The sequence below is a fragment of the Nuphar pumila genome, chromosome 17, assembly GCF_984573655.1.
Source record: "Nuphar pumila chromosome 17, dmNupPumi1.hap1.1, whole genome shotgun sequence".
NCBI classification, from domain to species: domain Eukaryota; kingdom Viridiplantae; phylum Streptophyta; class Magnoliopsida; order Nymphaeales; family Nymphaeaceae; genus Nuphar; species Nuphar pumila.
Window position 1 is genome coordinate 15,375,261 of NC_143265.1, and position 24,530 is coordinate 15,399,790.

General features: G+C 35.6%; 1 protein-coding gene across 1 annotated transcript in view; it reads right to left on the bottom strand.

The window, feature by feature from the left end:
• The window catches only part of LOC149811706 (GPI transamidase component family protein / Gaa1-like family protein), a 31,620-nt gene extending 10,649 nt beyond the window's left edge, over positions 1-20,971 (bottom strand). The window contains exons 1-5 of the mRNA XM_089992669.1: positions 20,756-20,971; positions 20,580-20,671; positions 17,909-18,008; positions 2,773-3,631; positions 2,518-2,651 (exon numbers count right to left, since the gene is read on the bottom strand). Of these exons, the coding sequence (XP_089848795.1) occupies positions 2,518-2,651; positions 2,773-3,631; positions 17,909-18,008; positions 20,580-20,671; positions 20,756-20,859 (1,289 nt within the window). The 5' untranslated portion in view covers positions 20,860-20,971. The remainder of the gene's footprint in view (positions 1-2,517; positions 2,652-2,772; positions 3,632-17,908; positions 18,009-20,579; positions 20,672-20,755) is intronic.
• Between the last annotated feature and the right edge of the window lie 3,559 nt (positions 20,972-24,530).

Here is a 24,530-nt window from a genome sequence, read left to right on the forward strand (position 1 = left end):
AGTGGATTTGGTTGTCTCAAATTCTGGTCTTAAACCATTAATAAATTGAAAAAAACGCTCTGCATTTATTTGATTTTGACGAAGCTCTATATCTTGTGGACAATGCCATTTTGATTCAAGGAGAGTCAATTCTTCCAATAGCTCGGATAAGCTATTGTAGTATTCTCTAATACTTTTATCTCCTTGAACCGTGTTGCGAACCTTTTCTTGAAGATTACATATATGGGCAACATCTTTAAGAGAATACATTCTCTTGAGATAGTCCCAAGCATCATTAGCATGTTCAAATTTCGCAAGACTTGAACACTTCTTTATATCCACACTAGAAATGAGCCAAGACATAATCTTGGCGTGACCCATTCTCCATTCTTTCCACTTTTTCTCATAAGTGGAAACGGCTTTAACTTTTTCTACCTCCAAAAGAGGTATTTATTTTCCTTCTTCTTCTTTAGTGAGCATTAGTTTGGGTTCCTCATTGATTCTATCTACTGATCCCCATAGCCCATTTCCCTAAATAAGGTGCTTCATAATAGAAGCCCATGTTACATAGTTTGAATCATTGAGTTTTATGGGCTTAATGGTGACATTATCATTGTAAGCCATTTTACAAGCTTAGGAACGGAAGAAGGAGAGAAAAAGAAAAGAATAAGAGAAAAATACACCACCACAAGCAAAAATATCTAGCCTTCCAAGCTTTCAAGGCTCCACACAACTACCCCTTCAAAGAGGCTTCTTTCTTTTGAAGAAAACTCGAATGGCACGCTTCCCATAAAAGGGGGGCGCCCCCCTTTTATGGGAAGCGCGCTTTCCTTTTATGGGAAACACGCTTTTCATTTATGGGAAGCGTGCTTCCCCCTCGCTTCCCCATTTTTTCGCTTCCCCCTCGCTTCCGGTTCGCTTCCGAGACGGTTCATAATTTTCTTCTAAGTGGTCCCACGCTTCCCCGCTTCCTAAATTTTTTAAAGTGCCTCGCTTCCTGCTTCCCGTATCGCTTCCCGCTCCCGCTTCCTCGACTGGTAAGTTTGGTATACATAAAATGAAAAATAATATTTCATAAATTCGGGAGAGAACTCCCACAACAAAAGATTATTTACAAAGGAAAATAGTCCCCATATTTATAGAGGAAATGAGAGGAGCCTTAGAGCCATTGGGAGTCTAACGGCTCCCTTGGGGCTGCACCTTTTTGACTTAGTCAAAAAGGAAGGTGAAGCCTATGTATGTCCCTAAAATAGGGATTTTAGTTAGTTCTAGTTGGGTTTTAACTAGAACTAATCAAACTAAAAACTAACTAGAAAAAAAGAAAAAATATTACAAGGAATTACATGAGCTGTCTATGAGATTACATATGAGATATGAGATTACATATTTTAACAGTTGATCCAAACATTCACTTAACTAAAAATAAAGGTAAGAAACTTCTTCATAAAATGTTCTTAAATTTATACATATAAACAAAAAATAAAAATGGATCCAAATAGGACCTTAGTGGCTGTTGATAAAAATAAATTAAGGTTGATTATACAATATTACTTCAACTAGCCATATAATTTCAGTGTAAACCATTTTGTAGAGATTAATTTAACCAAAATCTAACAGTGTCAGCATTTGATGATGAAAGCGTCAAGTTCTCCTGCACTTAAATTTGATTTACCAAAAATTCTATAAGTGAACTTGCTTTATGAGATCATAACTGTTGGTTTTTAAGTTGATCCTTTCTCAGTTTCTTTATTGTTAATTTCTCGATTGTTTCGTTCATCTGAGCTCCTAGTAGAAAACTAGCACTTGATATGTGTTCGATTGTCACAAGAAAAAATATTAATTCTCAGGGACCGAGCAAACTGCATGCATAGAGCTGAATTTCTTATCATGACAATGGCCAAATAAATAAGCATTTTTTATATGTATGAGCATCCCTTTCTTATTTTCTGGGAGGCATTTATAATGCCTCTGTCAATGCAAGCATCTGTTAGGGACTAGGGGTGGGCAATGGGCTGACTTCGGCAGGGATAAGGGTCTAAAATTTGATCAAGATGTGCCCAGATGGGCTGGGCTGCCCAATGGGAGAGGTCTAACTTGGACAAGGCTGACCAGCACATTGACGGGCCATGGGCCAGTCATACCCAACCTGGCCTTTCAGTGGGCTGGGCCTAAGCCCAGGCCAGGCCAAATCAGGGCTCACATAATGCATCCCCACCCCAGTCCAGAAGAGCCAAGTAATAGGCAGCCCACAGGTCGTCCAGTCAGATGTCTAACCACAATAAGGGCATCCTACACAAGTGAGCAGCATAGACAAAAGAAAGGACTGAGTAGACAGCTAAGACTTACTTTTAAAACAGCAAATACAGAAACTTGAAAAGGAGAAAGAACAAGAGAAACTGGCATAAACAGGCATGAGTGAAGAGCCAACTTGTCCTTTTTATGATTTCATCGCAGTAGTTACAGGTACTAATTAGCACAAAACAATTGATAGAAAAAGAAGAAAATTTAGATAGTCATGCATAAGCAGAAAACAATTACCTGCCAGTTTTAAGAAGAAATGCAGCTTGCACCATGTCATTGACAAAAAACATTTTTGGAGATATTTCCAGGGTTACTGCATCAACCTGGTAGTCCCTAAAAGCCCCATGAGGACCTGTGGGAACACCAAGTGCCTACCAAAACAATCAAAAGAAGAAAAAGTAATAACTGGCATACTTTAAAGGAGAGTTACCATATTTCACTTAAATTGACAAATCAAATAAAGTGAATTTAAGCAAAATCAGTGGTGTGTACCTGCTGATATATCGAACTTGAAAGGGTAGCTGTGCCGTCAAGAAAATCTGAAGCAGGGACCCCAAATCTCCATTGAGGATTCAAACTTCCTGCTATTTCACTAAGCCATTCCAATAAATCTCCAACCATCTTTAGCCAGACAGAATTAAGCAAAGAGGATACCATGCCAATCTTCACATGCAAACCTTGTCTATGAACTGCCAAATAATGCACAACATTGATAAGGTCAAGGTTTGGCATCTGGCCATTAGATGCCTCTGCATATATTTGAACAGTATCCTTGCCATTGTCTGATACATCCACTATTTTAATCAAAAGAGCAGCAGCCATAGCCCCAGCTCTCTTAAAAAAATTTGAACTAACCTCTTCAATGATATCCTCACTTCTTTCAAAAGAAATATAGCATTCACTGCTGGTTTTGATAGAATTCTCTAAATTGCTGAAGAAAATAGGATCATAATAAGCTCTAAGCCATGAAGCAACAGAAGTATACTCTCCATAGCGTGAATCTGCAGCCAGCCAAACAACATCTTTGGCAAGCCATGATACTTGGCTAAGGTGAGAGAAAATAGAGTATGCAAGTCCTACTGAAAGAGCATCAGTCACTTCAATGGTTTCCGAGTTGTAAGGTGTCACCAACACAATTGCTTCCTTTCCATCACCTTGGGCAGCTCTAATTATGCCAACAACATTGACGCCAGGTGAAGAGGAGTTAACACTCTCTTCAACCATCCCAGCATAAGAAGATCTTGAGAAGAATTGCAGCGGATGAAATTGTTTCATTGATGGCTGAAACTTATGGTAATAAACATCAGAACCCGTTGCAGTCATGTACTGTGCTAACAACCTTGGAACTCCTCTGCAATAAGTATGCATGATAAGATTCAAATGAACATGTTGATCATGGACTGAGAAAGCAACAGACAGAGCATGCATGACAAGATTATATTTGAACCAAATTAAAAAAAAAAATGACGCGAACATAAAATTCAACAAGTTAAAAAGCATCTTTTGTACTAGGCCATTTAAAATGTGACCGAGTACCATGAATATTTTCACATTTGCTTGATAGAAAGAACCATCAATGTGAAATCCATGTCATAATCCTTGTAGAATTAAAGGCTTCGAGTTAGAGCAGCTGATATTTCATTCATAATATTCATGAGAACAGGCCTACACCAGTAGCATGACTTATCCACATATGCATGATTAGTAACATATGAAGCAGCAAAAGCAAAGAATTAGATGTTGAACCCATCACGAAGTGGAATACAGATCAATCTGAAGTTTTATATGCTTTCGGAAATGCATGATTGACTTAGTGAATTGAATAGGAAGATTCCAAAATTTATTTCATACTCTGATAAACAAATTGCCGAAAAAAGTCCTTGAATCTAATAGGAGTCTTTAAAGAGAAAGATTGAAAATGTAATATCGCGTATTTTTTCATGATTTTTAAATTCGAAAAATATGAATTTTTAATTATATATTTAATAAAATTGATAAAAATCATGAAAAATATATTAAAATATAGGTGACGTCAACTGGGTCCGGGTGTGGCCCAGAGCCCTCTGACAAGACCTAAATGAGCCAATTATAATTTGATAAAATTTTCATTTTTAACCTTTAAATTCGAGCAAAAATCAAAATTCAGAGGCGAAAATCAGGTATGTATACCGTTAGATGCGCCTCGTAATTCTGAGCACATTCGTGTCCTGTTTTTCTGAAATTGGGTTACGGTTTGCCCAAAAAATTGCATTTTTCAAAAATGACCTGCCTCTATTTTTACCCTTTTCTAGATTGAATCGGACTCAATCCGGTTTGATCTAAATTAATATGGATTTGGACCTAGTCCATGACCCATATTAACTAGGATTTGGTCTGGTAGGATCCATATGGATTTGGATATGGATTTGAATCTTGGATACAGATCTGGATCTGAAATTCATATATGACAAATTTAAAATTTTAAAATCAATTTAAATTTTAAATTGAGTAGATAGAGTTCTACCTTGAATAGAACTCTACTCTAGGGAGACTTCCAGGGGGGGCAACACCCTCTGAAATATTTCATAGAATATTCTATTAAATAAAATTAATTAATAAAAAGGATATTATCTAAAGGATAATGTAGAGTTCTACATGATATAGAACTCTACTTAAGTTAAGCTTCTCTAGAGGGAACGTCACCCACTAGATTTATCTAAAATTTAAAAAAAAAGAAAGTAAAAATAAAGAGATAATATTATATAATAGGGGATAGTCTCCCCCTCTAGAAAATTGTATTCTAGAGAGAGAGGGAGAGAGTTAGAGAGAGAGAGAGAGTTGAGAGAACCCCAAACTCATGTGGGGAGAAAAAGAAAGAGAAGAGAAAAAAGAAAGAAAAGAGAGAAAAGAAAGGAATAGAAAAAAGAAAAGAAAGAAGAAAATTTTGTTTTCACCATACATCCGTTGATTTTTCGATATTTTCTACGCTACGATTAAGGTACGGGTTTCTCTCTAAGTTTTTATGAGAAGGGATAGGAAAAAAATCGGATTCATGTATAGGTTTAAGGGAAAAGGAAAATCTGATTTTGAAAAAACATATATTTATGTATATGTATTGTCGATTTTGGTAGATTAATGTATTTGTATCCTTATTCACATATATGTCGATTTCCCTAATTCATGTGTTTGAAAATATATATGCAAATACATATTTAGACCCATTGATTTTATTCATGATTCATGCATCAAAAGTATGTTTATGCCATAGATTCAGTTGATTCTATTGATGTATTTGAGATATGCATGCAAGTTTAGATCGTTGATATTCATATACCTGATTATTTCATGTTGATGACTTCTTTTTTATAGCCATGCATGTTGAATATATATATTTTTATTTATTTTAATTTTTTTTGCCCTGATTGACCTTGGCATTTGATGATTTTTGTTCATGTTCTGGAAAAGATATTAATTGGATCAGATTTGATCTTATTAGATTCGCCAATTTCAGAATATAAGCAAATTTGATTAGGCTTGCAGATGTTCTTGCATGTCAACTTTGCCAATTTCAGCATATAAGCAAACTTGGTCAGATCTGCCAATATCTTGTGTTTGTGCAGTTTGATCAAACTTGTCGATATGTGTTTGTGAGCAATCTGATCAGACCTACCGATATGTTTTTGTGTGCAGTCTGATGAGATATGCCGATATGTATTTGTGAGCAGTCTGATCAGATCTGCCAATATGTGTTGAGTTGATCATACTTGCCTACATGTTGCGTGTGTGCAGTCTGATCATACTTGCCTACATGTTTGCCAATGTATATGTGCAATCTGATAAGAGTTGCCAATATATGTTGTGTTTGTAATGTGATCAGATTTGCTAGTGTGTTAGGTTTGCAATCTGATTAGATTTACTAGTGTGTTGTGAGTGAGCATTATGATCAAATTTGACGATGGTTGTGCGTGTGCAATCTGATTACGTGCAATCTGATCAGAGTTGCCAATGAGTGATGTGTTTGCAATTTGATCAGATTTGCTAGTGTGTTGGGTTTGCAACCCGATCAAATTTGCCGATATGTTGTGTGTTGCAATCTAATCAGATTTGTCAATATATTGTGTGGATGCAATTTGATCCGACTTGCAGAGTTTCACTAGTGTGTGAATCTGATCAGATATGCTAAGTCCATAATATATGTAAAGCTGGCTAGATTTGCTAAGTTTCATGCTATGTAATCGCCAAGAGGCGGTCAAGGTACAGTCTGCTAAATATGTGCCTGACCCTTCACACATGATCCACTATGAGGCGGTCGAGGTACAGCCTGACTTGACGACAAAGGAATGGCTGGTGGAGATTGTGGATCGTCAAGGGAGAACACTTCGTAATAGGATGATCTCATTCGTGAAGGTACTGGACGAGTGTACTTGGGAGCCCGAGGCCGATATGCGTGACCAATACCCACATTTATTCGATACGTTTTAATTTTGTGGACGAAATTCTTTTAAGGGGGTAGGGATGTAACATCCTGTATTTTTCCATGATTTTTAAATTCAAAAAATATGAATTTTTTGATAAAAATCATGGAAAACATATTAAAATATAAGTGACGTTAGCTAGGTCTAAGCGTGGCCCAAAGCCCACTGACAAGACCTAGATGAGTCAATTATAATTCGAGAAATTTTTCATTTTTAACCTTTAAATTCGAGCAAAAAATAAGCAAAATTCAGGTGAAATTTGGAGGCAAAAATCAGGTATATATGCTGTTAGATGCACCTCGTAATTCTGAGCACGTTAGTGTCCTATTTTTTCTGAAATAGGGTTATAGTTGGCCTGAAAATTGCATTTTTCAAAAATGAGCCGCCTCTATTTTTGCCTTTTTCTAGATTAAATCGGACTTGATCCGCTCTGTTTGATCAAGTTAATATGGATATGGACTCAGTCCAGGACCCATATTAACTAGGATCTGATCTAAAGTAGGATCCATATGGATTTGGATCTTAGATCCATGTCTGGATCTGAAATCCATATATGGTTAATTTAAAACTTTAAAATCAATTTAAAATTTAAATTGAGTAGGTAGAGTTCTACCTGAAGTAGAACTCTACTCTAGGGAGACTTCTAGAGGAGGGCAACACCCTCGAGAATATTCTATTAAATAAAATTAATTAATAAAAAAGATATTATCTAAAGGATAATATAGAGTTCTACATGATGTAGAACTCTACTTAAGTTAAGCTTCTCTAGAGGGGACATCACCCTCTAGATTTATCTAAAATAAAAATAAAAGGATAATATTATATAACAGGGGATAGTCAGAGTTGTCAATGAGTGTTGTGTTTGCAATCTGATCAAATTTGCTAGTGTGTTAGGTTTGCAACCTGATCAGATTTCCTGATGTGTTGTGTGTTGCAATCTAATCAGATTTGCCGATGTACTGTGTGGATGCAATCTGATCCAACTTACGGAGTTTCGTTAGTGTGTGATTCTGATCAGATCTGCTAAGTCCATGATATATGTAAAGCTGACCAAATTTGCTAAGTTTCATGCTATATAAGTCTGAACAGTTTTGTCGTGTTCAGACTCATAATAATGTTGGTTGCAGGATTATGTATCATATTATATGTTTTGATTGGTTATGTATGCTTATGTATTTAAATACCATGTTGCAAATGTACATATCATATGCATTAAATCTGAAATATATTTGATGTTCGCATAAATATGATCATATGTATGTTTGGGTGCTTGTACATGAAATTGATCATGATAATGATTGTTGCAAGCATCTGGTCGCATGCGTATCCGTTTGGCTTTATATGCATTCATTTTGTGTATTTGAATGTTCATTCTGAACATGTTTTGAAACAAGGTGTTTATTGCATGTTCACAAAAATTTTCCAAATGATGCATAAATCACTTTTAAGATGTGTTGCTGGTTAGATGTGAACCATTGCGGGCCGTGTAGGCCAGGAGCACATGTTGCTCCACTTATTGTTGATTTTATTTATGCATTGCAAAATTTATTTTTGAAAATTATTGGTTTTCCAAAATTAATTGCATTGTTAAAATGTGGCGGGCCAGGGCCCGAAGTTGGTTTTGCATGTAGATTTGCAAAACAGTTCTTGTGTAAAGAACTTGAAATTATTTGAAAAGGTAGAAGAAACCAAATAGTGTAATTAATTTCTTCCTTGATATCCATTTCATAGTGTAAAAATCTTGGATAGCGATATTGGAAGACCGTGGGGATACTAAAACTTCATGTGTGATTATGTCCTTGAACCTGTTGTGGTGGTTTACTTCCTGGTCACGGTTTTAAGAAGATTTAAGTCACTTTGTCTGCAGGTCGTGTTCTTGACTCAGCTATAGTTTTGGTATATCAAGAAAGTGAGGTCAATGGTTGAGGATTTGCATTGATGTCCCGGCATTAGGTGAGGATTTCTAATGTTTCGATGGAATGTGAAGATTCCTGACATCAGTCAAGGAACAAGTGTTGAACCCAGTAATAAAATACAATTTGTGTGTTAAGCTACAACTAGGAACCTAACTTAGACTTTAGGAATTTGTGCCCGTTTTGAGTATATGTGGGTTTAAGAAAAAGTAAAAACTAAATTTGTGTGCATTTAATAGGGACATGCATGCAAAAGCAACTCTGATAAATAAGTTATTCATGCATATACATTGAATCATGTATATTTACTGTTTAGCATTAGTTCATGCATTCATGCTTATTTTGTTTTGCATGATAATTGGTTAAATGCTTGAATGGTAAGTTGATTATGGTAGATTGTTATTGTAATATTCCTCTGAAATTTATGCATGAATTTGGTTTACGTTATTTATTTACTGTTTGGATTTTTAGAGGAATTCGTACAAAAGACTTTGGTTCTTACTCGTTTTCATAAAATTGTTTTACAGGATCGGATGCTCAGTGATGTCCTGACTCGCTGACTGGAGACTATGAGCCCTGTGTGACTGGTTTCTGGATTCTCTGACAGAGTGGCTAATTATGACATAAACGATTTTACTGTCTCTGTTTATTTGACATTATTTATTGACTAATAAAGTTTGATTTATTCCTTTTTTATTCAATGCTAAGTTTAGTTTTGGTTTGGTATATTAAATCTGTGAAGCCTCAAATCCTTGAATTTCTGCAATTGTTTTAAAAAAAAAAACACTATTTTATCGAGAGTCAGTTGGGGTCGTTACAGAATACCAAATGACCAACAATCGGTATGTTAGTAAGCCAAGTTACAGGCATATTCGCAAAGGCTAATACAAATTTGACATTTTTTCTGAAGTTCAATCAGCTGATGGGAAGGAACCAGGTATGCTTGATGAAGTTTATTGAGAATGACATCATAAGGGTGCATATTCGTAGGCATATTACAACACAAAGGATGTATTACTCTCTCACCATGCTTGTTCTATTCAGTATTTAGTTTGTTGTATAATTTTTTTTCATCATAAGATGCCATAGTGTGAAGATATCAATCTAGGTATCAAAATCTATGTCAGAGTGGCAAGCCATTTAGAGGTGTGTCATCGGTGACACGAGTCAGACACACTATGACATGACTCTGAAATGTATGGATATTATTTAATGGTTTTTAATATAAAAGCTTTTGATTACTTAAAATTTTAAAAAAACATGTTCTTGTGTCTTACGAACTTGTATGTCAAACTCAAGTTGCATGTCAGGTCATACCCATAGTTCTGTGACATAGATCAAAACACATTCTAGAAAATTTAAAAAACACTTCTAATAATTTCCTCTCACATCTATTTCCATTATTTACATCTTCTAGTAACAGGATCAAGTAAGACAGCTGAACTGGTTAGAGCCACATTATTGCACTTGAAGGATATCAGGTTTAAGTTCCATCAGGGGTATCCCCCAGCTTGACTAGAGAGAGATTCTAATGCCAAGTTTTTCTCCATTCCAGATCTCTGTTGTCATGATTTGGATACGGGAACAAGGTATGACCTGAATATTCAATATTAACATGCTGAAATCCTGTTTAGAACATTTAGTACTAAAATAGCTGTTACTTAAAAACACAATGACACCAAAATAGCTGTTACCTAAAAATAGAATGACAGCAGTGCATTTAACCTTTGACAAGCTCTGGATCAGGTAATTTGGGTTTTGGACTTGACAAACTTTTGTCATTTGTGCCTTTTATGATGGCATGTGGATAAAATGAAACAAGCAACATGGATCAGGCTTTCTAGATGGCACCCAATACATCATCTTTACCACATCTCATGCAACATGTGCACACAAATACACATACAGGCACACAAAGACACAAGCAGAGGTTATGTTTAGAACCCAAGGAATTTGGAAGAGACAAACTCACTATTGTATTTTATGAACCCAACGCATTTTTAGATGTGCTCCGGTAATCAATGCATGAAAACAGGATGGTGCCTTTAAGTTTGTAAAAAATGAGGTGAATTTGTGAAGGTCCACACAAAGCCGTGAAGATTAACTACTTGTAAGATACAGTATGATCATGCTATGTCTTGGTTTGGCACCCCAAATAGATATTCTCACAAACTAAGAAAAAATCCCTGCTAATATAAATGTGTAACAAACTAATCATATTTTTAGGTTGCAATAATATAAATCAACTACGAGCTCAAAAGAGAAGAATCGTGGTGATCCAGATAAACATGAAAATTCTTTTCCTTTGACCGAGTTAGCATCTCAAGAATTAATAAGGTTACAATAAATTTGTGGATAAGTGTGAAAGCTCCTAGACAGTCTGATTTTAGAATGCAACAAAGGTGTAATGAGTTTAGATCCCATTTTGAAATACCAGTGCACTAAAGCTATGTCACAAGTACACAGCAAAAAGGACATGGGACACTATTCTTGCACAAGTTTCTATTAATAATAGTAAGTGAGAGGACAGGACCTGGGAGTGAATTGGAGTATCTGTGACATAGAAGTAAAGGTTAGTGAACCTGTTCAAGACTTCAAGTTCATAAAATCAATCATATCTGAACTAGGAAAGTTACTAACAGGTGTTTTTTTTATACACAAATTTTGAAAGTTGCAAACAAGATATTGACATATAGGAATAACTTGGTGCAATCAATTTTAAGGGTTATTTGACAAACAGAATATATATAGTTCAAGTTCAGCAGTAAAGCAAATGAAAAGGAGGTCATGGCAAAGATACCCGAGCTATACTAATATAATAAGTTTAAGCATTCAAATACTAAGCATGTGCTTGAATTAAGACATTGTTAGTAGCATTAGACTTGGTTGGACAAGGTTGAAAGAATTAGAATATTTGTGCTGCTAAATGTTAGGCAACAATTGCAATGAGAAGAGAGAGTGACTGGTAAGGTATACATGCTAAGGTAGGTGTGATGTAGCAATCAAGAGTCAGAAAGAGGTATATTAGAAGATGTGTAAAGGATTAAAAGCAAGGAACATCAAATAAGATAGTCTAGCTTGAGTCATAGACACATGAAATAACACCAATAAGAAAGAGTGAGAAGCTTAGTTGTTAAAATGGGCGACTAGGCACAAACTAAAAGTCCAAGACCTATTTTGAAGACTAATGGGCAACTACTCTGTCCCTGCCTAGGCAGTGGGGACAGGATAGTCATACCCTTTTTATAAGTTTTGAATTTTGATCAAATCTAAAATGGCCATTTTTGTCTCACTTAAAACGTGCTTTAAAATTTTAAAGGGTAAGGACATAGCGTCTCTCTCTCTCTCTCTCTCTCTCTCTCTCTCTCTCTCTCTCTCTCTCTCTCTCTCTCTCTCTCTCTCTCTCCTTTCTTTTTCTTCCACTTATTCTTCTTTTATTTTTCTCTTCTTCCTCCTCTCGCCCCTCCCCTTTATTTTTCTTCTTTCTTTCTTCTCTTCCTCTTCTTCTTTCTTTTTTTCTCTTCTTTCTTTTTTATCTTCTTCCTCCCCTGGCCCTCCCCTTCTTCCTTTTCTTCTTCTTTACTTCCTCTTGTTCTTATTTTTCTTATGTTTTACAAATAAACATATACATATATGTATTGCACATATCTGTTTCTAAAGATATATCTGCCTTTTTGCAGTTACATTGTTTTTCACATATATCTATATACACTTTTCCATGTATTCACAATCATATGTTTATTACTAAAATTTAATAATTTATTGTAAACGTTTTCTTTTATGTTTTATACTTTTGGTCCAAACCAGGCCAACTAGTCCAACCTAGGTCCTGATTACTCCTAAGGGTCTACCGCCGAGGCACTGAATAACATTTTTGACAACAGATGAGGATATACAAGTTGAGAGACCTATGAACAAGGAGGTCACATGGAGAAATGAAAGATTTTAGGGAGAGAGATTGAAGAGCGACATAAATTTCAACGGAATAAGAATGAAAAATGTGACTAAGTATATGTTTGATTTCTACATAAAGTGCCTAAGTTTCACTAATGCATCATACTTCTGTAATGAAATATGTGAAAATACAAAATGATGGCCTCTAAAGGCTTAGAAGATCATAAACACAAAGTGCACATGCACATGCACATACATAAGTCCAAGTAAGGGACAATACAATAGAACAAAGGCACAACGCAAGCCCTAAGTGCATTCAAGACATTATAGAACTAAAGAGAAGAACACAAAATATAAAAAATATTGCCTATTTATACATAAGAGGTAGCTCAAATAGAGTTGTTGGACTGTTCCTACAGCTCTATTGACTAGTCAATTGACTAGTCCAAAAAGAACCCAACAGCTTTATTTGGCCTTTGACCAAATAGTCCCTATAAAAACAGAAAAGGACAAAAAGAACAAAATAAAGTAAAAGCACTAATGTGACTCCTAATGAGCATTTGAAATAACCAAAATACTCTTAATAGGTATTTACCTATTACATCATTATATATATATATACAACTTAACACTCCCTCAAACTTACGGTGTGATATACCGAAAGTTTGGAAATACAAAAAAGAATCAATAAGAATGATTCAAGTCTTCAAGTGTCTTCAATAAAAATCTCCATCTTTATGATATATCAAAGAATTTTGCAAATAAAAGTCTTCAAATGTCTTCATTGGTGATCATCCTCAAACACCTTTATCGGCTATCTCCATCTTCATGATGCATCTAAGATGTTCCTTTCTCAATTTATCACATCTTTAAGAACCTGTAAAGAGAACAAAACAAAGGTCCCAACTAAACAAAAGAAGGTATTTTAACCAAATAGTTATGAAGTTTCAAAACAAATATATATATTTTGAACAAGAATAGCACTTAAGTAGAATTTTTCAAACAAAATAGCAATAATTTTTAGACAATCATTAAGAAAGATAAGAGAAACATACCCTAGAGAAATTTTTATGAAATCAATTTTAGACAATCATAATCCCAAAATCAACATATTTTTCAAGAAAACATAAATATTATCATAAGAGAATTTAATCACTAAAGAACATATAAGAAAATTTAATCACTAAAGAACATATAAACTATCAAGAAGAGATAAACAATGATGTATTAATAATATCCCAAATGTTTAGAAAAACACTTCAAAAAAATAAATCATCAATTTATACTAAAAACAACATGCATATAAAGTATAACACCTCAAAAAAAGAACCCTCAAGAAAATAAGAGTTAATTAAATTTATGCATACAACAATATGAACAAGATAATCAATACGAAACATATATATATATATGCAATATTTTTAATGCACATAATAATGAATGAGAGCAATCTCATAAATCACAGCTCATTAAAATTTACTCACAAAACCTAGAATAGGTTTAAGTACAATGAACCAAATAACAATCTTTAAAACATATATGTTATCAATGAAATGCATGAAATTTTATCAATAAACATTTTTCCATACAAGGAAAAAACTAGTAAAAGTTTAGAAATTTTATAGAGATATTTAAAAATGCAACATAATAAATGAATGATATTCGCAAATCTCAACAATAGTTCGACTTCGACCACCACAAGTAATCACCTCACTAGACCTCCAATCCTTAAAACTCACGTGTACCAACTACTACAACAAGAGCACAATCACAATGATACTTATGGGTTTAACAAACACACAAAAAGTATGAATAACCAATGGGTGCACATAATTCACCACATTAACAAAACAACATCTCCTGTCTACATAAAATGGCACTTAAATAAGAGACAAACCTCAATATTCAAGTGTATCAGCTAGTAGAACAAGAGCATAATACAAAAACACAAAAAAGTGTGAATAACCAATGGGTGCACATAACTCACTACAAAATAACATCTCTTGTCTACATAAAATGACACTTAAATAAGAGAGACAATAACAGAAAACACACGAGGTAAGAGAACTTGTAATCAAAACAAACTAATGTCATCAAGAAGGTCGGGGAAAGATTTACAAATCAAGGCAGAAATATTGAATTTCACAACCTTTCGAAACACCATGATTTCAAAAAATAAATAGCCATCACAAATAAAAATAATTATAAGCACCCACGATACAAATCGCCAAATATCCAAATGAGTGATACAATACACTCATGGAACCATAGATCAAACAAACGTCAATTAGAGCTAAACTATAAGATAACAATCTAAACTGACAAAACTGAGGTGCACACAACCTACCCCAGCAAACAACTTTGGTTCAACAAAAGCAACATGGATCCAAATGCCAATCACCTAGCAATTAGATTCAAAACATGTGGCAACATGACACTCATAAATTTTGATAATTACAAATTGATAAGATGACTTGAGATGCACACATAACTCACCTCAATGGTTAACTCTGACCCAATCAACAACAAGACCAAAAACAAAAGATGCATCATACAAAAAAATTGTGATAAAAAAAACAAATGTCATAAGAAGACAACAAATACTCACGGAAATCAATTTCCAAATAAGTGAGTTAATATATAAGAATCGATTTGAAAAGACAAAGTTTAAAATCAAATCAAATGACGGTAAATGAAAACTTACAATGAATATAGTGCAATCATATACACAACAAGATGTCAATTGATGCAATCTTATACATAGTCAATATAAGCAAGCTATATAAAGAGATAGCTCAATCTAGATTACAAGTCTACTATGAGACAACAATGGCATATAACATTAAAGAGGGCCAAAACATATATAGATATTCTCAAAGAACCATATAGAAAACCAAATGCATACACAAGTACAACTAATCATGGATACTCACAAAAAGATCAAAAACTCATGTATATGCAATAAATCAAGAGTCATTAATCAAAAACACACATGTCCACCATAGATCTAAGTGGACAAGCACGTCCATTTAATTAATGGACAAGTACTAAAGTGAACCATGAGGGAAACACTTATAACACCCACAAAGGGCAAACACAAAGAAGTTTCTCATAATGTTCAACTTAATGTTTTATTAAAAATTAAGTATGTAATGAAAAACATAATATTTAAATCTCATGCAAAACATGTAAGATAATGTTCATTAAAGAGCCATGAGACTAAGAAAAAAACACAATCATAAGGACCAAACAAGAGACATTTATTAAAGTGAATGGTTTTCATAAGAAATCATGCACAATACCTTATGCACGAATAGACAATCGCACTCATCATGTAAGGCAATTACAAGTGCACAAGGGTCAAATATCAATATAAAAATTATTTATTCATAAGCTAGATCATAATTTTTAATACTTCAAAAGCTAATTTAAGTTTTGAATAAGACTACACCAAGAGTAAAGAGAGAAAAATTAAACTCAAGTCAAGCACAATTTCATAAGATCATACTTGTGAAAGACACACAACACCATTTCAAATTATTTTAAAATATATGACCATTTTTCAAAAAAGAAACAAAACAAAGTTCAATAATAAATATGAACATGATTTGATATTTATAATCATGAATTTTTCAAATAAAGCATCTAAATGCCAACAATACATGCTCAAGAATACTAAATCATATAAGTATATATCAAATAAAGCAAGTTTTGAAAGAAAAAAAAGATTCAAACTAGATCTCATAAAAGCATACACATATAATTTCACAAGATCAAACAAATATTATAAACCTTATAAACAATAAATCCAACAATAATTCTAAAAAGAAATATTCAAAAAATTTAGTCTTTAATAAAAAATAACAAATAATTTTTCAAAGATAAAGAAAAAAAAAGTTTTCTCATGCATAATGCATGAGATAGATAACACAAGAAACACTTAAAGATATAAGATACATATCGAATCAAGATTTTCCTTGAATCCAAACCACACAACGATCATGAATCCTTCACGAAGCACGAACTTGAACCAAAGAATCCCAAGACCCAAAAGAGGCAAAATACCAAAAAGGATTTCTTGGCTCTAATACTATGTAATAAAATATGTGAAAATACAAAATGATGGTCTCTAAGGGCTTACAAGATCATAAATGCAAAGTACACATGCACATACATAAGTCCAACTAAGGGACAATACAAGAGAACAAAGGCACAACACAAGCACTAAGTGCATTCAAGACATTAAAGAACTAAAGAGAAGAACACAAAAATATAAGAACTATTGATATTGCATAAATGCTCAAGAGAAGCATTAAAGAGCAAGAGGGTGGTTCACCCCTATTTATACACAAGAGGTAGCTCAAATAGAGTTGTTGGACTATTTCCACAGCTCTATTGACTAGTCAAATATATGTTGACTAGTCCAAAAAGAACCTGAGTGCTCTTTTTGGTCTTTGACCAAATAGTCCCTATAAAAACAGAAAAGGACAAAAAGAACAAAATAAAGTAAGAGTACTAGTGTGCCCCTAATGGGCACAGCCAATTACAAGGACTGAAATAACCAAAATACCCCCAATAGGTATTTACCTATTACATCATTATAAATATATATATATATATATACATACAAAGCATATATATATAGAAATATATATATATATAACTTAACAACTTCTACGTCTCAATGTACCAAAATTATCATTCATGGATCATATCATTAAATTCTCACATAATCCATGATCGTCTGAAATAAAGCACTAGCACATAGACTTCAGATATTTTCACAGCCCACCAGTATTTCTATAGATACAAGTTTAGAGAACAGAAAAGTATATAGCATTTCAAGTTCATGGAAATGCAAATATGTTCCAGGTAGTCTAGAACATGGTAACTTCCACTGTCTGGCTGCTTAACCTTATAGTCATGCAGGTTACTGATCGAATATATCCCACTTGGTTTAAACTTACATTCACTGACGTGTAAAAAGTGAAGAGGGCTTATTCACAAACATGTCCATAAGGTGTAATATAATTTCCCAAGGAAAATAAAAAGGTCATTCTTCCAGCTTATTCTTTTAAGACCACCTGCTAATTGAGAAGCAGGCTCACTCACAGTGTTCAAAAGATTGCAAAAAAGTTACACGAGTAATGAGAAATGAAGCTTACATAATTTTACAATTTTATGCAGATTCTAAGACATTAGCCTAGTAACATGAGTATTTAAGTGACACTGTGTCATAAATGCAGCCCTCTAGGACTGTGACACATCACTGAATAGTATATAGACACAGCAAAAGAAGTGCATTACTAGAAAGTTAGAAAACTGAAATATACATTATACATTATACATTATCAGTATACATCTTACATTCCAGAATCAAATTTTTTGGTCCTCCAGTGCAAAAGCTCCTCCATCAATTTGTTTGCTTCTGATACATCCTGATAGGAGAACATGGGATTGGCAGAACCTGTGGAACAATGATTATTTAGGCTATGAATTGTGATAACAAATTTAAAAGAAAAAATGACATAACAAATCTTTGATGTATAGGAGTATCTTAAATTATGGTACATATAGAATTTAAATAATCAAGCCAAGATGAGACAATACATTCAGAATTTTCCTTCAAGAGTGTCAAGCTATGTAACACGGACTCTTTTAACAGGAGTGCAGGTGCAACACTTGGACACGGCTTCCTTTGTGTCAGGTGAAGTCAACCACACTGAGGTCTATTTCTGTCCCAAAAGTAGATTTGGTCAACCCTAACCAAGTCCAGTTTTATCTAATATTATATATATATATATGTGTGTGTGTGTGCACACACACATACATGTGTGAGTCCGTGTGTGTGTGTATACAACCCAGCACCCAAGGTTTTTGAAATTGTCATGTCGCACCCTCCACACCCACACCTATGTGACATAGGTGCCAAGCTGGTCAGAGTTTCCCAATAGAGGAAATGAATTTTCTATGATGTTTTTCCCTTTCTTCTCAGGAATACCTTTTTGTCCTATGGAAATGCATGATTTCTTCTTTTCTTTCATTTTGAAAAATAGCATCTTCTCTCTCCAAAAGTCATGGTTTTTCTCTTTGATCTTAGCACTTTCATTCTTAGCAACATGGGCAGCTAGTTTCCCATTATTAGGTTTTGGAATAGTGGTAAACATTCAGCTTGCACACCAACATTGGAGCTCTTTTTCTGTTTTCTTTTTGCCACATCCTTAGTAGCGGGTCGGTTACATCTATAGCTGAAATGGAAGCCAACGATTTTGTGGTTAAAAAATGCCGAATCTCATCTCAATAATCATTTTTCAAGGCTCCTCATAGCAAGCTCCTTGTCTTGAGCAGGACATTTAGTTCATGTCTCTATTCCCGAATCAAAGAGTAAATACATCATATGGATAATTTCTTAGACGTATAAACATATCCCTAAGGATTGGGGCCACTCTTAATCAGAGTTGCCAAATTGGCATGTGGAAGAAAGAAGCAAAACATTTAAAAAATTTCAGGAAGCAAGAATCATAAACCAAACTAAAAGAGAAATAGAAAACCAAATCGAAAGCAAAATTGGAACTTAATCAGAAGCCAAACAAAAACAAATGTGTAGCAAAACGGGAATCAATAAGAAGCAAAAAAATCGATTTGGTGTGCATTTCACAAAAGAAGAAAAAGAAGGCAAAAATAGAAGAAGCACACGGGAAAAAGGATGGAAGAACAAGAAACATCATGCATAGGGAGAGAGAGAGAGCATTGCATGAGGGAGAGGACCCACTAGAATAATGCCAGGCCTTTTCACTAAAACATAGATGGATTGTTGGCAGAAGCTTGGATGCCAAAGGAGAAGGGAAAGAACAGGAAGAAATGGAACTGAAATCAACAAGGCGTAATTTTTAAGTTTTAACCCTCTTAAGTAAAAATTGCTATTTTAACTTTATTTAATGGTGTGTCTTAATGTAAAAACAGAAAAAAAAAACAAGGCATCTATGAATCTCACTTCGTATATCTTGTGAATCATGCTTCCCAACACCCAGGGAAGCCCAGTTCCTATGTATGAGGAATCATGCTTACTGTCAAACAGAAATAGCATTTCTCATTTTGACACATCACTTCCCATCCTGTGTTGGAAACAATGCAACCTACACTTGCAAAGTGCACTTCCTCAAAAGCATTTCCCAACCCTATATTGCACTTATAATAACCTTATTTTAAGTAAGCAAGCACTTCAATGGCTTATGAACCAGAAATCGACAGCTTATAACTGACAAACAAACAAGCTAAAAAACCATTTCAAGAAAAAATGAAGATTGTTCAGTGGAGATGGCAATCAGAAGCTCAAATTCTTTATTTCCTTAACTTTTCCATGAAAAGGCAACCTTCAAACTTAACAAGTAGCTAGCAAGAAAGCAACAATAAGCATCAACTGAATAATTCTACGACCAATCCACTAGCTGCCAACTTTGAGGCTTTTTAAGAAATTGTTTGGTGCAGGGGAATTATATCAAGATTTAAAAGATTATACAACTTAGAAGCAACACAAATGAGTATAACTCAGGTTTCACAATGAGCCGCACCAGTCTTCAAAGTTCAAACCATGTTGAAATACCACAGGTAATGCCTTCATATAACTAAAGCACAAATACAGAAATATATCAATTAACCCATACTTCCAACTTGCATGAAATCAATGTAAAAACGATAAAATGTGCAACAGAATCTCAGAGATATGGAGGACAAAAGCTCAGATTTGACGAGTTCACCTTATATCCCAATAGATCTCCACAAAAAGATCAAGGAAAAGGACAAACCAACTTCAGAAATCTTCAAAAATATGACTATAAACAACCCACTAAGGCCTAGTTTTAGCATTTAGCTATTAATTTGATCAAATGCTCATATCAAAACTCGTCAAATCTCTTCGTAACCATCACCACCAATCAAAAACTGACCAACAATAACACAAAATCCCCCTAGTTCCCTACAAAATATAAGAAATCCACAAATTGTTTCTCAAATTTTGGGTGATTTCCCTGGGACTAACCTGGCATGAGCGCGTTTTCCGAGACATACGTGTTCTTGGCCAAAATGGGTAAGAGAAGAATGGCAATAAAACCTGCCAAGCAGCATAGCGCACTGGTTTTTTACCACCAGATGCATCAGAATCAATGGAGATAACAAAAATATCAAAGAAGGCAAATGGTGGGAACAATGACAAACCTGACTAAGCCACTGTGAGAGATGAGAAGAAGACCGAGTCGGCCAATCAATCGTGGTTTTCTCTTGCCTGTAGATTCGTCACCATCACCACCCTCTTGCTTCATTCTCTTCCCCCAGCTTCTGTTCGATGTGGGTCTCCTCAGAAGAAGAATAAACTATGTATTAAACTTCGAAGGCTCGCCATCGACTTTGGTGGCTTCGTGGTACAATGGCTTCGAAGGACACTCTAGAGAGAGCGAGAAAGAGAGAGAACTTAAAAATCAAGTGAACAATTTCTTTTGCTGCCACTTGTATCCGAACAAGGCCTGTTTTTTCTCTGTGGGGTTGATTACCTGCCGGATATGGGTCGGTTCAAGCTTGACCCGTCACTGGATCCGAAATCCAGACTGGGTACGGAACGTGCGGTTATGAGTCCGGGTCTCTCATAAATTATGTCAGAGTTCCAGGTCCATATGTGATTTGATGTATTGTGGTACTGATCGGATGAAAACTGATCATATATGTTGATTCCCATTATGATGAATCCTACGTTGATCGGCGTACAGTTCCTCACTCCTTGTTCATTTTGGTTGGTGGTGGTGCATCGTGGATGTGGACTCCACTGACTCGTCTCATTACGAGTCAGAATGCCCTTACTCAAGTCCAAAACTTTGAAGAACTTAAGGGGTGTTTGAGAGCGCGTTCTGTGCGTCGTTCCGGATGTCGCGGATGCACGGGCGTTGCCATCAAACTTTGGATGCGGAAGTGTGAATTTGTGTTTCATTGTTCCACCACCACCCCTGTTACTTTGGGAATGGGGTACATCAAGGTTGTTAAATGCGCTGAGGCGAAGCGAGGCGTTGAGCATGTTATGAAGCGAGGCGTAAGCCTCGAGGCGTGAGCGTAAGCTTCATGATCAATCGGGGGTCCAATCGAACCCGATCCATTTTCACCCCCGAGTCCCGAACCCCTAGGGCATCCTTATCCATCTCTCTCTCTCTCTCTCTCTCTCTCTCTCTCTCTCTCTCTCTCTCTCTCTCTCGATCTCGAGGTCTTTGGCACCGTCCGCTCCCTCGCCCAGTTCTGCCTCACCGGCTCCCAGAAGGACTTCGGCTGCAGCAGCATCCTCGAGTACAACAAGGAGCACAATGCCTTCGACAAGGTCCACCAGGAGACCTTCGGCAAGTTCGGTTGCCGCCGAATCATCCCGGGTATGTTCCTCGCCGTCGACCCCAAGGGTCGCGCCGTCATGATCGGCGCCTGCGAGAAGCAGAAGCTCGTCTACGCCCTCAACCGCGACACTGCTGCCCGCCTCCCCATCTCCACCCCTCTCGAGGCTCACAAGTCCCACACCCTCGTCTACTCCATCGTTGTCATCGACTGCAACAACTCCATCTTTGTCGCCATCAAGCTCGACTACTCTGAAGGCAACCAGGACCCCTCCGGCCATGCTGCCATCGACGCTCAGAAGCATCTCACCTTCTATGAACTTGACCTCGGCTCTCCCGCAAGTGGTCCGAGCCCATTGACAATGGCGCCAACCTGCTCGTCAGTGTCCCCGACGACGGATTTTGGCAGGAAAGGGGCGGTTTGTAGGGACTACACAGATGCGTACGCTTTAGAAGCGAAGCGCGTTTCGACTTGAGGCGTGCGCTTCACATGAGTGAAGTGTGTGTTTCAAGCCTGAAATGCCTCAATGCAACGCCTCAATACCTTGAGCGTGTGCTTCGCCTATGAGGCGTACGCTTCAGGTATTGAGGCGTACGCCTCTCACAACACTGGGGTACATCACTTTTAAAAAAGAACTCAGGAGAAGACCTCCCCAACCCCGAGAGCATATTCTAACCACAAAACCCACCCCTCGAGATGTTAGCGTCGAGGCTAGAAGCCAAAGGTCGGCCCTCGATCTTCCTTTTCTTTTTTCTTTCACTTCTTAGTTCATCTCTTTCTTCTTTCTTTATTTTTTTTCTTCTTCTCTCTCCATCTTAGATTAGGGCTTTAAATCAAATTTCTTTAATTAGAGTTTTTTTATTTAGTATGATTCGGGTTTTTTATTTGATTAGGGTTTTTTTTATTAGGCTTTGAATCAAGTATCTTTATTTCAAGAGAATTTGATTAGGGCTTTTTTCTTTGATTTTCTTTTATTAGGGCTTTGAATCAAATTTCTTTAATTAGAACTTTTTATAGTTAATCTGATTAGGGCTTTTCTTGTTTTTTATTAGGCCTATTTTTTTATTTGATTTTATTATAGTTTGAATTAGGAATTTTTATATTTAATTTTATGATTTATTTACGGTTTTTTCTTGTATTTGTATAAAAATATAAATTCTTATTTTTCTCAAATTACCCCAAAAAATAATAAAAAATTGGTACTTTGATCCAATTTAAGTTCCTTATTAGGGGTTAAAATATTTTTTTTATAAATTTTCATAATTAGATCCAATATGATACATCTTAAAGCATTTATATATCAAAAAAATATCAATTCTTATTTTTTCTAAAATTACCTAAATTTTAAATAGCTTTTGGTATTTAGATCCAATTTGAGATCCATATCTAAGGCTAAAATATATAATGAACATGTTAAAACACGTGGCAAATCGAGTTGTATGATCCAAAAGGAAGTTATATGACCATTATACATATGTGCCCAAGTTATCTGCTTGTATGGTCCTCAATCTTCACCGTTTGTTAAATAGTCGTTGCATGCAAATTGAGCATTTACGGTTATGGTCTGCATTTTTGGATGGTGGATCATGCTCAGATTCTTTGTATATAGACAGAGCATCATGTGTGCATTGCTGTAAATCGTGAATTTTGTATAGTTAGCTTAAAATTTTGTATGTTATCTTTTTTACTATTAAAATATGCTTGAAAATGGGTTGATTTTAAAAGATGTGATTTTCAAAGGACTTAGAAATTAGGTGTTGTCTTGTTGAACATTAATGTTCAATTTTGATAAATCATACGGTGAACACAAGGAACATAACTTCTTGTCCAGTCAAAACAAAAGATAGTAGTTACGGTTGTGTTATGTTGTTTTGTTCAATACTAAACATGCAAGCAGACACACCCTTAAGGTCGAAAACATGCTACTAGACTGGTGGTAGGAGTTTCATTGCCATGAGTGTCAAAACCTTTGCATTAATGAGCAATGGATAAGCCCTTGCTCAGCCAAAGTTGGCGAACTCACTGTGGGCGAGGGGTGCACCACAGGCTTACACTGTCGAGAAGTCGTCTGTAAGTACGAGTGGTTGAGCTAGCATGACTAGGTCTTCAATTCCGAAGGTGGTTTCCCCGTCCGGTGAAAAAAAAATAAAAAAATGGGTAGGATAAATAGTCATACATCCCAAGTAATTGGGCATTCTAAAAGAATGTGGAGATTGGACTCATTAGATAGTTTGCATAAATAACATCTGATGAGGGATATTTTCAAGTCTCTAAGGAGGCGTTTGCATGCATGGGCACGGTTGCTTGAACGCTTGTGTCAAGGACGCAAGAGTCAGACGTCAAGACACACGAGGTCTTGCATGATTACATCCCAAGAACCTGCCCATACGTTATTCAGATGTGGGACAAGCCTGTCGTGGGGACTGCTTTGCTCTCACGCAGCTTCTGTCCTGTAAATGCGTCCTCAGGTATGTCATGGGTTAAGAGTTTATATGAGAGCATGCTAAATACAAAATCCAAGCAACTCTTTTTCTTTCAATAGAGAAAGCTGGGGTTAGGTAGACCCCTACCAGTTATACTACTATACCATTGGGATTCGATCTTGCAATGTCCCAACACAAGGTGA